General features: G+C 42.9%; 1 protein-coding gene across 1 annotated transcript in view; it reads left to right on the top strand.

Annotated features, from left to right (window-relative positions):
* Nucleotides 1-12934, top strand: part of LOC136424690 (E3 ubiquitin-protein ligase UBR5-like) — a 34493-nt gene extending 21559 nt beyond the window's left edge. The window contains exons 33-51 of the mRNA XM_066413314.1: nt 264-437; nt 747-879; nt 1172-1306; nt 1630-1890; nt 2400-2656; nt 3152-3383; nt 4005-4854; nt 5271-5484; nt 5808-5987; nt 6408-6477; nt 7160-7315; nt 7620-7711; nt 8079-8209; nt 8721-8942; nt 9486-9570; nt 10104-10373; nt 10769-10913; nt 11226-11311; nt 11607-12934. Coding sequence (XP_066269411.1) covers nt 264-437; nt 747-879; nt 1172-1306; nt 1630-1890; nt 2400-2656; nt 3152-3383; nt 4005-4854; nt 5271-5484; nt 5808-5987; nt 6408-6477; nt 7160-7315; nt 7620-7711; nt 8079-8209; nt 8721-8942; nt 9486-9570; nt 10104-10373; nt 10769-10913; nt 11226-11311; nt 11607-11819 — 3906 coding nt within the window. The 3' untranslated portion in view covers nt 11820-12934. The remainder of the gene's footprint in view (nt 1-263; nt 438-746; nt 880-1171; nt 1307-1629; nt 1891-2399; nt 2657-3151; nt 3384-4004; nt 4855-5270; nt 5485-5807; nt 5988-6407; nt 6478-7159; nt 7316-7619; nt 7712-8078; nt 8210-8720; nt 8943-9485; nt 9571-10103; nt 10374-10768; nt 10914-11225; nt 11312-11606) is intronic.
* Nucleotides 12935-13208: the final 274 nt, after the last annotated feature.

The following is a 13208-nucleotide window of genomic DNA, read 5'->3' as shown; positions in this document are numbered from 1 at the left end:
TATGCTATGACTTTGGAATTCTACGGCATTTGTTTTCTGATATTTTTTTTTGCAATTTTCTGCTTATACATTTTGCAGCTGCGTTGTACAATTTACAGAATGGTTGAATTTTGTTTTTTGAAACAGACAAAAATCTATGAATGTAGATGTCATCCTTATTATGATCAAATCAACATGGCCTTGGGTTTTGTCGATTACATCCCCTGATTATTTGCATGTGTCCTTGGCATTCAAGTAATCCGTTCTTTGAAACTGTCCCCCAGGGAAGTGAAGAGCTTTTCAACGTGGAGCCCCTCCCCCCACGGCCATCGTCTGCAGACCCCCCACGTGTGTCTCAGGTTTCGTACTCGCGCCAGCCGCAGGGAACCAGCCAATCAGATCGCTCGCGGGAGAGAGAGGAAGAGGAGCATGATGTGGTGGTAGCAGATGTGGAGGAGGTATGGTACTTAAATCATTTTAAGTCTTATTCTTCTTTTAGATATAAGAACGCAAATGGAATACTTAATAATAACACTACCGCTGAAACAGAATCCATAAGAAAGAATAAAGTAGGTTTGTTTTCAAAGAATGTTTTAGTTACACAAGTCATGCACTTTTGTTACAAATTCAATTTCATGCCTTTTCATAGCAACCATTTTACATTCAGTCCAGCTTCCCTTGTGTCGCCCGAAGACATTCAGTCCAGCTTCCCTTGTGTCGCCCGAAGGTATCAAAGAACTTAGATTCAAAATGGATCCACTTTTCAGGTTGAGGTTGTTGAGGGTGTGGTTGGTGAGGAGGATCGTCATGACGACTCCAGTCACCATGGCGACCAGCAAATGGACCACGCTGAGGAGCAGCATGGAGAGAGCAGAGCCGATGATCACCATGACGATGAAGGTGAGTGATCTGATTGGACTGATAAATAAATAAACCAAAGATTCTTTTTCATTGGTGGCAGATAGAAACTAGAGTTGATTCAGTTTTTCTCTCCGAAATTTGGTATCCGTATCTATATAGCCGGTATAAACGCCCTTTGGTATAGCACACCAAGTTTCGCAGGCACGCAGTGCGGCAGCAGCTGGTCATATTACACTGAATGACCTGTCACACCTAACCTTTGCATATCTAACTGCAAGCATTGTTTAAAGCTATCTAGTTAGTAACACCTGAATTGTTGTACTTATCGTAGCTGGAAATGAAAGTGATATGGATCTGGACCTGCTGGCGGAAAGTGAAAGTGACAGCGAGAGTAACCATAGCAACCAGGACAACGCTAGCGGCAGACGCAGCGTGGTCACTGCAGCAACAGCTGGGTCTGAGACAGGTATGAGTTCATTTTTTTTTAGATTTGAGCTTTCAAACATTTTTTGCAATATTTCAGTAGAATGTGGACTAGGAAATCTCTGTATGGGATTTGTATACCAAAAACGTCGAACAGTTACATGCAAAGGAAAAAAAAACTATGTTGCATGATTAAAATGAAGAGACAAAATTTATTGTTGTAAAAATAGAACTATTTTTTGACTACTGACTTAATACATCTAATGATTAATAGCAATCATTATTTGTGTTATAAATGATGATAATGCTTTTGTGGTTGTCATTAAAAAAAGGAGAATAAAGAAGAAAACATGTTGTGTCTTTAAGGTGCTGGCAGCGTCGCAGCGTACTTCTCGGAAGAAGACTCCTCCTCCAATCAGGATGAAGAAGAAAGCGAGGAGAGCGAAAACGAAGAGGAGAACAACAGCATCGCCAACGAGCTTCCCGACGAACAGCTGGAGAGAGTGACCACGCCCGGCAACCAGGGGAGCAACACGTCCCAGGCCCCCACGGCGCTCCAGTGGGCTGTCCGACAGCCTCCCCCGCGGACGCCTGCCACCACCAGTTCCACCCCTGCTACTGCTACTTGTAAGGATAGATTCAGAACTCATTTGCAACTCTTTATATTTGTAGATGGGAAATTTTCCTGTTGGAATAGAAGTAGATAATTTGGTTGGCACAAAACCCTGCAGTTTTATCTGTATATTTATAGATAGAAAGATTTTCCTGTTGGAGAAGGAGTGAATTATTTGGTTGGTATAAAGCAGGCCAAAACTTTGAAGTTCTAAAGCTTTGAAATTTTTGATGTCCTGCTTTTCTATAACTGTTACACTTTTCGACAGAAGTGCAGATATTGTGGCATAAAGAAATTTCTTCTGAAGTCACACTAGTTTACCACAGTCTTAAAATGAATTTTATGTGTAGTGTGGCTATAAGATTTTGCAAGCATAGGTCTTTAAAAGTCCTAGATTGCAACTTTAAAGTAAAGGCCCGAAGACCAACAAGAAAATCATTGTGTAGTTGTGGTGCACTTGCATTTCAAATCCATTGACCAACACTAAATAAAAGCATTTTTTAAATTCATTTATTCCCACTAGCTCAAGGAGGTCTGATCTACATCGACCCCTCCACCCTACGCCGCACGACAACCGTCACAACAACGCCATCCACGTCCGTAACCACGGATACCAGCTCCTCCCAGACTGTCTCCACCACGGCTAGTTCACTGGCGCGTGCGTTCAGCATCGTGATCCGACAGATCGCAGACCTGATGAGCATGCTACCCGACTACCCTGCAGTGGCCCCTCTGCCCAAACCTCTGCCCATCACCTATCAGGACACCTTAGATCTGCAGGTGGGGTGGTGTTCTTATATTTACATAATTATTTATTGTTGTGTACTTTACTGACAATGACATTCAATGTAGGTCAGGGAAGTGTACAACTAAAAGTCATCCAAAATCAAGCTAATTTTGAGGAATTGAAACGGAATTACCAAAATTTGAAAATGTATAAAGTAATGCTGAGATTGTATCAAGATGGTGAAACACCATTGTTCCATTGCTTGGGTAGAGCCAGATGCATTGTACTTGATGGTTCAAATATGCAAGCAAAGCATAGGACTGTGGATTGCTTTATAAAAGGGTCATCTCTGTCTTACAAGTTATACAGTCGTTATACTATGAAAACTGTACAACTTGTAAGACACTATGAGTCATACATGTAGTGTCCACGAGTTGCATGCTCAGATTTCTGGCCTTCACCTACTGAAAATGAGAGGGATTCAAGATTGGAGCAGTCATTTAACTGATTTAACCTTATTTACAACAAAACTCCCTTGTCTCCTACAGATGTATGTAGAGATGCACCTGCGCTGCACCTGGGACTGGCTCATCACAGTCATGGACTCCACCGAAGCCCAGCTTCGCTACGGCTCCGCCCTGGCCAACTCCTCCGACCCCAACCACCCCACGCACCCGCTGTACTCCCAGCAGAACCGCCGGCGCGATCGTGTCGCCGCGCGGCAGGAGGAGATCCTACGCCAGCTCGAGACACAACGCCGGAGAGGCCGGATCATCCCAGGTATGATATCCCAGGGCTTAATCTGAACAGGAACAGGGGCTATGGGCTCTCATGCCCAGACCATGCACCCCCCCTACCCTTAGGAGCAGATCCTCTAAAATTCTGATTGACCAGGAATGCTACTAGGTCACTTGTGGGCACAGTCTTCAACTGTGATCTGTCTGACAGTGATGTTGCCCCTCAGGAAGCCAAAAAATGCCCCATTTTAGTTCAAAAGTCTTTGAAACTCCACAGCAGTCAAGGGGGGAAACTCCACTTTTACACCAAGCTCTGCAGTGCTCCCCCTTGCAATTTTTTTCCTTGAAAAACCTGTGATCCGATACAAGAACAGTCCTATTCCCTACATGACACAACTCCTAACAGTAACATTGACACACACAGAATATGTCCATACTTTGAAAATGGTTAACCACGTTAGTCTTACCATGCGAAATGTCAACAGTTGCGATTGGTTACATTAATTTATGTTAATAAATCTCAAAATAGTTAAGAGTGTGATTCCACTTACAGTTACACCAATCTGTAAATTTACTAAGGAATCACCTGTACAAAAAGTATAGATTTGTTGGTGTGACATGCTTTTTTACTGATCATGTTGATTTTGTTCATTTATTCATCCAGGTAGTCTAGCTGACGCCAGCGCGACTCGCCGTGACTTCATGACATACGCGTTGTCTCTGATGCGGTCGCACCACGACGAACATTCCGGGATCCTACCCGTGCTTGACGTATCGGCGCTCAAACACGTGGCATACGTTCTCGATGCTCTGGTCTACTACATGAAGTCTGGGTCAGAAGGAGGCGCAGAGAGTGCGAATATACGGGATTCGATCAGCGTTGATTTCTACGACGACAACGATAATGATGAAAACGACGAAGAGGTGGCCACCCACACAGCTCTAATGGAAACAGACAGTATGGATAGTGATACGATACCGAGCAGTACAGGACGGAAACATCCCTTTTTCCAGCGATCTGAGTCGACAACGTTCCTAGGCTGCCCGCCACCAGACCCCTTCGAACTTCCCATGGCAGAAGCACTCCCATTGGCTGAACAGCCGCACCTCTTACAACCGAACGCTCGCCGCGAACAACTCTTCGGCCGGCCGCGCCAGATCATCAGCCAATCAGGGGCGAGTGCGGCGCTAGAACGTAGCGTCGTTGAAGTTTTGCCCACTCACCTCGGACTCAACCCGCACAGGAATAGTGCGTTCACCCCCGTTGCTAGGAGACCAAACGAGCCGACGCCCGGCCCATCTGACGTGTCACTAGACCTAAGAACTCAACCCTCCGCCCGCTCCGAAACACAAGACCAAAACAGGAGCGACCTGCTAGTGACAGGCCACGGTGGGGCGGAGTCGGCTGTTGCCATGGAGACGGGAGCTTCCATTGAGCACGGAGGGAGGGACTATGTTGGGGCGACTGTTACAGTGGACACCTCTCACCTGCAGACCATTCCACCTCCATCCAGGTGGGAACTTGTCTTAAGAATTTGTTTTTTGGCAAGCTGAAGATCTTGATAATTTGGCAGGAGCAATCACTATTGTTAAATTGAAGCGTAGAGGTAAAGGTGCATTAAAGATTTAGGTAAAGGTTTGCTTCTGATGCATCCAAGCAAAATTCTTTTTCTTCTGATAGTGCATGACTTGCATTTCTAGAAAAGCACACTGGGGTGAACCCAATATAGTTTTCAATAAGTGTGTTGAGTTCTTTAACCTTCTCCCTGCTGCCTAACCCTGCAACTGATGCAAATTTGGTGCCAAAAGGCTATCTCAGCAGGGATGAACAGGTTAAAGTGCAGAAGTTTAACCCCTACCTGGGACCATTAATGTAACACCCCCCTCTTAAGGTTGTTACTAATGTTAGAAACCCTTGTGTCCCCTGCAGCTTACAGAACATGCTGGGGTACATTACCCATGACTCCCTGCTGGGGCGCTGGCGGCTGTGTCTGGAGCTGTTCGGACGCGTGTTCCTGGACGATGTGGGCGCCGAACCCGGCTCAGTCCTCACCGAACTCGGCGGCTTCGAGGTCAAGCAGGCCAAGTTCAGGAGAGAGATGGAGAAACTGAGGAACTCACAGCAGAGGGACCTCACTCTGGAGGTAGGGTTTTGTGTTTACTTTGGCTTACAGCTGTTATCCATGCATATGGAGCTAGGCACAGGCTTGAAATCCATATTCAGCAAAATGGGAACTTTTACTAGTGGAACAATTTGTATTTCTGTGAGGTACACGTAGCCTAAGATGATGACTGTCTAGAAAATGTCTAAGGAATCAACTTTGAATAGAGAAACTCTCTGCAATGCTTTTGGAAATAAGTCACAAACGACAAGAATTCTGAAATGGTAACTACTATTTCTCCCTGTGTAAGTACAATTACAAAGAAGTTAGAAAATGATTGTGTTGTTATTTTTATCCCCACACAGGTTGAGAGAGAGCGTACCCTGCTGATACAGCAGACCCTGCGGCAGCTCAACACGCAGTTCGGCCGGCGCAGCTCCACGGGGGGTCCTCCCATGGCCGTGCACCGCGTCAAGGTCACCTTCAAGGACGAGCCAGGAGAGGGCAGCGGCGTGGCGCGCAGCTTCTACACCGCCATCGCACAGGTGGGTGTTGTTTGGGTCTACAGTCAAGTCTGTATAAGATGACCATTGAAGGGACCAATAAAGTCTCGGTTATTGGTCTTTCCTAGGCCAAGCATGCCTTTGAGTTCATTCTGAGCTACATACAAACATAAAGAACATATTTTTATGGCTACAATTTAACATAGAGAATTATGCTAGTACTCACTACAAAAAGTTGAAGCTTGAGTAGCTTTCAAACAGCATCTGCCATTTTTCTTCAGCTGTGAAAGGGGTTGTCACGTGACACCAGAGTGTTGTAGATGGGGGGGGGTGTCCTCAGTCGCGGTTTAACTTTAATAATTGGGAGCGGGATCTGATAATTACGTACTGCTTCTTTATCCCCATCCCCATCTATTTTCCCATGGCTAGAATGATTGTTAAATGTTTTTCTGTTGTTTTCAGGCGTTCCTGTCGTCGGACAAGCTGCCGAACCTGGACTCAGTTCTGGGGGGGACCAAAGGTGTGCACTACAGTGAGTGGTTGGTTCTCGTTTGTCTGGTGACAGCCAACCAAGGGTATACGCATGTTAAATAAGATATTATTTACTGATTCTAAAGACTTATAAAGCTGACGACCAAGGGTTCTGTGCATGGTTAAAGAATGATGAAAATTCTCTAATACTGTAATCACATTAAAATTTGCAGTGGTTTAATGTTTGCAGTTTTCGTAGTAAATGTTTGTTTTGTCGTCTGCCTGCCTACATGTACATGTACCTCCTTGTTTCAACCACGAACTAAAAACTGGTGGTAAAGCCCCCTTTTCTCCCTTCTGTGAAATCAAATCACCGCAATGCATTTAAAGTAACTTTACAGACTTAGAAAGCTGGTCATACATTTCTTTAAAACAAAGATTTTTTTTAGAAAATTCTGAAAAACTTGAGTAAGACGAAAACACAGTGACTTATTTATTTTAAAGAAGAGTTAACAAGTGCCAGTTAACAATGGGTTCTGTGCACGTTAGAAAAGGTTAGAAATTGTCCACTAACATAACAGAAATGTCTAACCTTCATCGACCCATCTAAAAGCATCCATTAATTTTGTATTCTAAATACTGCTGGCTTTTTCTTTTACAATTATATTCTAGTTAATGAAATTGCAGTCTTCATTGTTTATATCATGTGCGACATTCTTGCTTATTTTAAGTGTTTCGCTCAGGCCTCATCCAACGCCTGAGATCCCGGGAAAGAGAGCGTGAGAGGGAACGACGTAGCAGCAGCAGTGGAAGCCTGCGTCGCTCGGTATCCCGGGAACGAGAGCGTTCAGCCAACCAGAGAGGCCAGCTGTCCATCGATGCCCGCCCCTTCTACCCAGGTTTAGATACACTACTTTGCCGTTCTAAGCAAAATTTACTGAACATGGCTTTGCCTTGACGATACTCCCCTTTACCCTGGGGAGCAGATTCTCTGACAAGCATAACATTTTGATCCTACTAGGTCACATGTGGTCACAGTCTTCCACTTTGACCTGTCCATATTGATTTGCACCCTTAAGAAAACCTAAGAATGCCCCATTCCAACTTAAAATTCTCTATTACTGGGACTGCCATGGTTTTGTATTTGAATGTGATTTGTTATGATTTTTGTCAATGAACCATCCATCCATTCATTTATTCCAGGAGGTAACCGAGAGAATGAGGATGAGCCCCTCCCCCCACACAGACAAGCTCTTGGCGAAAGGCTTTACCCAAAAGTACAAGCACTGCAGCCTGTAAGTTTCAGCACCTTTTTTCACAGTAATTTTTTTTTAATCAGCCATGCAGGGCTGTCTCCAGGAACCGCCTTTCCATCCTTTTCTTTTATTTTGTTACCTTAATTCTGTAAGTATGGTATAAAGGACAGGATTTTTCCACCTGGTTTATTTCTCCCAATGAGATTTTTCCTTTTTCAGTGTTAAACACACATACAAAGATATACAGTGATAAAATGTATCAAGGATTGTTTGAACCCCCACCCTTGTAATCAAAAAATGAGATAATGCACAACTTGACCATTGTATGCCAATACATGTATGCATGATGATGATGCAAGTCTCTTGCTGACACCTCACTCACACATTCTTTGCTTGTTTGTGTCAGTCTCTGGCAGGTAAGATCACAGGCATGCTGTTGGAGATGTCCCCTGCACAGCTGCTGTTACTGCTGGCTAGTGAGGACTCCCTCAGACAACGTGTGGAGGAGGCAGTGGACATCATACTCTCTCATGGAAGGTACATCTTGAATACTGGAATAAAATCCTGGCTCACTTCACAACAGACATTTAGGAAATTTGGCTGAATAAACTGCTAAAAAGGAAGCACAAAACACGTAGAATGATGAAGAAATGTCTGTGTTTTTGGATCTGTTTTTTTGTCATTGCCTGCAACAGCATTATGGACGAACAAAAAGATATTCTACATAGAAAATATGAAAATGACTAATATCTTAATCTAAATGGCCAGTCATGGTAAAAGTACTTTTTCATTTCTGTTTAGTTCTGTTCTCTTCTGTCGTTGTTAAGCTGGAAGCATGTTCAAGAGAATCATATCCACTGGCGTTGGACATAGATGATACTTCCTATTCAAACTTTGCAAACAACAACACATTAATATTTGAAAGAAGATTCCACTACGCTAACTGGCCCAAAATTTTCCATACAAAAAATTATTCAGAAATGTTTACAAATAGAAATTATGATGAAAAAATAGAGGAAAATGTAGTAACAATGTTTTTCTTCCACAGAGAATCCACGGCCGACCCTCTTGGAGCCATTGACCTGTTCAGCTACAGTTCCGACACCAAGGCCAAGAAGGCGTTCCACAGCGAGCGTTACCCGGACGACGAAGATTCCGATGACGAGGACAACTCCCCGCTGTTCTACCAGCCTGGGAAGCGTGGCTTCTACTCGCCACGGCCGGGACGCAACACGCCGGAGAGACTGAACTGTTTTAGGAATGTCGGAAGGTTGGTTTCAGCATGTGATAATTCTTCATCTTTTTGGGTGTCTAGCTCGGCCGAAGTTCACTTACTTACAAGGATCCCTGTCTTAACCCTCTTGTTTTAGAAATGTGAAAAGGTTGGTTTCAATTTGTGACAACCCTTCATAACTTTCTCCTTGCTAAGTAGACTTTTTGGTTCCAAAGTGGTTAAAGTTGGCAATGGGGTCAGGAAGCTAGGTGAAGGTAAACCGTAATTCGTGAATTTCGTTAATGATATCAGCTATTTCAGAATGCCCGCTGCTGCAAAAAGTTTTAAGATTGCATAAAAGAATGTAAAGAACTTGAGCACTTTAGCAGGCTAAAAGATTAGGGTCTTAGTGTAAGAAATAATTATTGCATATTACAGAAAATAAAGCGTTTCAAGCCTTGCTGGTGCTAATAGCTGTGAAGGCCTTCTAATCACCAGCAAACTAAGATGCTTTGATATTTTCAACAACAAACCAATTGGTGGAAACCAGACCTGTCATGCAGCAGAAGTAATAATGAATCTTAATGTTTTCTTTTCCAGAATCCTGGGGCTGTGTCTGTTGCAGAATGAGCTGTGCCCCATCACACTAAACCGGCATGTCATCAAGGTCATGCTGGGTAGGAAGGTAAGCTAACGCCCCTCTACTTTTCTAGTGGTAGTATCCTCTCTTCAAACTTGAATAGCTGGACTCTACCATTTGATTTCTTTTAGGAGTCATAACAAAAGTATGGGATGGAAGAATTTGATTTCATTTCTTGTATTACCTACATGTAGTTGCTAATGATGGTTAGGATGATATGGAATCTTTTCCTCTGTGGATCCTTTGCAGACTTATTCTAGGACTTTGGTTAACTATCTCAAATACTGTAGTCAAGAAAACTGGTCCATCTTTTTGGGGTGCCCATGTTAACAAAATACCAAGTTGAACTAAGGCTAAACAGACTTTGGGAGTGATCAAATGTAACTTGTGGGCATGCCCAGCAAGGGTAAAATCTCTTGCGTATGCTGCAACAGTATGAGATCCATGTACAAAGAATTATCTTCCAGAAGAAGAAAAAGATTATTTATCTACAACACATTGTAAGGCAAGGAGAAGTAGACTTCAGCTTGTGTAAATGGTTGAAAGGAAGAACCAAAATTTCTTGTTTACTGTTCCAGGTTGCTTGGCACGATCTAGCCTTCTTTGACCCTGTGACCTACGAGAGCATGCGGCGGCTCATCATCGATGCCCAGGCACCCGACGCAGAAGTCATCTTCTCCGCCCTTGACCTGACCTTCTGCATTGACCTCTGCCGTGAAGAGGGCGGAGGTCAGCACGAGTTGATCCCGGGAGGTGCAGACATGGCGGTGAACCCAGCCAACGTGTACGACTATGTCCGCAGATACGCGGAGTATCGTATGTACGGATGCGCTGAGAAGGCACTTCAGGTGAGGATGTTGAAGACTTCCTCGGGATGTGATACTTCCATGATCTATCTATAGTACTGCTGTCAGTCAGGGAAGACTATTGACAATTTACTGTGCATAGAAAAATCCAGTTTAGAAAAACAGTTCAAAATATCCAAAAAATAGTTTGACAGTGCAGAGAGCAGTGCGATGTTCAAGACTCTTACTTTTGAGGGTTTGTATTGACTGTATGTTGTCCGTGTCTTTGTTCTTTTTCCTCGTTTCCAGGTACTTATATCAGCCCTAATTGCCAGTGGAACACGTAGTGTTAGTTTTAGCATAGTGTTTTTCTACTAAACATGAAGTTACCAGGAGACATTATCAGATCAGAAACTTGTCCAACACTCAACTAACGATCATCTTGTCTATTGCTCCAGGCCCTGAGAAGTGGCCTGTTCGATGTCCTGCCCAGAAATGCATTGGACGGGCTGACAGCTGAGGATTTCCGCCTCCTAGTGAACGGATGTGGCACCATCGACATTCAGACTCTTATCAGCTACACATCATTCAATGATGAAAGCGGTGAGTGAACATATACCCATGTTTGTTTTTTCAAACTTTTCAAAGTTAGGCCATTATTAATTTATCTATAATATGGTTCTTAAGACAATTTAGCATCGCCAAGCAGACTGTGATCTTGACTGTACACAAAAATATATTATCTGAATGAAACTGAGTACAACAAGGCCCAAACCTGGTCCTTGGTCTTTGTTTTCATCGTTTTTTTTAAATTTCGAGAACTGCAAACTTTGATTTGTATGTAAAATGGTTGTTTCAGAAAAGACAATGTGTTACCTTCAGTGGTATTTGATGTTTACGTGGGTTGTATTTCAGGTGACGGTACGGAGAGGCTGACTAAGTTCAAGCGCTGGTTCTGGTCCATTGTGGAGAGGATGCCGCACCAAGAGAGGCAGGACCTGGTCAGTTCTGGCTCTTAATTTGTGTATTGATTATTAGATTGCTTTGTCCTTTGTCTCTCCCTTCATTATGACCTTATATGGTTCACACAGAATCATCTCTTCATATTATCTGATATGGCCTGTGTTTCCAGTCTCTTTCTCCACATTTCCTTATATGGCATGCACTTTCAGTCCCACTTCTGCACATGACCTTATATGGCATGCACTTTTCAGGCCCACTTCTTCACATTTCCTTATATGGTGTGTACTATCAGTTCATCCTCCCCTAATGTCCTTATATGGTCTGCTCTTACAGGTGTACTTCTGGACTGGTAGTCCGAACCTCCCTGCCAGCGAAGAAGGTTTCCAGCCCATGCCGTCGATCACGGTCCGACCCGCGGACGACCAACATCTCCCGACGGCGAACACGTGTATTTCGCGCCTGTACATCCCTCTTTACTCCAGCAAGGTCATCCTTAGGCAAAAACTCGTCTTAGCAATCAAGACCAAACAGTTCGGCTTTGTATGAAAACATTGACCAACCCAAAAAGGAAGGAAAACATTGAATCTCTTACCCAAAAAAAGAAGGAAAGACAAAAATCTTGAAACTGAAAAGTGTTGTTTTCCATGTATCTGTCACTGTTCTTCCCTTTTTTTTCATGAACATGACTTCATCACATGACAAAATCATGCCTCTCACATGATCATCACATGATCGTACCATGACTATTTGATTGTGCTCACATGCAAATGCTAGATATTTTTTACAGTTCTACCTGAGCGTATACATGTAGCATGTACATTCCGCGTGTAGGGTGTTAACTGTTGGCATATTTTGCTATGAAGTCCATATATATATAACTGTAGTCTGCTGCTTGCACTTGTTATAATATTTGAAACAATATTGTACAGATGTGACATTCGTATGGATGGATAAATAGGCATACAGACAGCTTTGTGGATTATTAGGTAACTCACGACACGACAATACAAAAAGAAAATTGGATTTTTGGATGAACCTAAGTGTTGAATTGAAATAGGGAACTGTTGACTAACTACAAATCATGATGATCACTTCATGATTATCACACGGCTGTTATATGATCACTTCATGACTATCACATGGCTGTCACATGATACTTCATGACTGTCACATGATAACTTCATGACTATCACATGACTGTCACATGATTTTCAGACGGCTTTACTGTGAGGTATGATTGATAAATGTTTACTTTATAGATACTTTTTGAGATAATAGCAAGTGTAAATTAAGGTCTTTTGCCTATGTGTACATTCCCCTTTTTGTCAATGTACAATTTGTATATGACAGGGATATGTATTTAATATTATTTTATGTTGAATCAATGGGATACCCTAACTGTATAGCAACATCAAGACGGACTATACCATGTTTGTACAGAGGGGAGGGGTGTTAGGATGTATACTAACAATGCCAAGTATGGCCAGTTGAATGGTATTGAATGCTGCAAGATCTATTGTATTGGAGGCCGTTAACAGTGCAAGTTCCTAAGGTGAGGGGACTTTTGTAAGGTATGATTCCTATGTCGTTCTGATTTTTGTTGTTGAGATTTGCAATTGTCCATACACACGAAAAGTGCTAATACAAAACTTCCAAAAGTTTTCCCCTTCGTTTGTTGTTGACTTGTTTGTTCGCTTAACTGGTTAAGTACCATAGGGTTGTGTACACTAAGTACCATAATGCAGCAGGGCTCGAAGTTCTTTTGTGGAAACTGGTGCACCCAACCCAAAAAATTAGATGCACAGAATCTTCCAATAGATAATGTATCAATAAATGCATAATCAGCTGACTTTTTGCAAAACTCAGTCATAACTTGTCATCTTAGAAAATAACTCCTTGATTTCAGCGCTCCTTTAATGTTGAACAGCACTAAAC

Source organism: Branchiostoma lanceolatum, chromosome 18, assembly GCF_035083965.1.
Source record: "Branchiostoma lanceolatum isolate klBraLanc5 chromosome 18, klBraLanc5.hap2, whole genome shotgun sequence".
Classification (NCBI taxonomy): Eukaryota; Metazoa; Chordata; class Leptocardii; order Amphioxiformes; family Branchiostomatidae; genus Branchiostoma; species Branchiostoma lanceolatum.
This window is presented reverse-complemented; position numbering and strand designations above follow the sequence as displayed.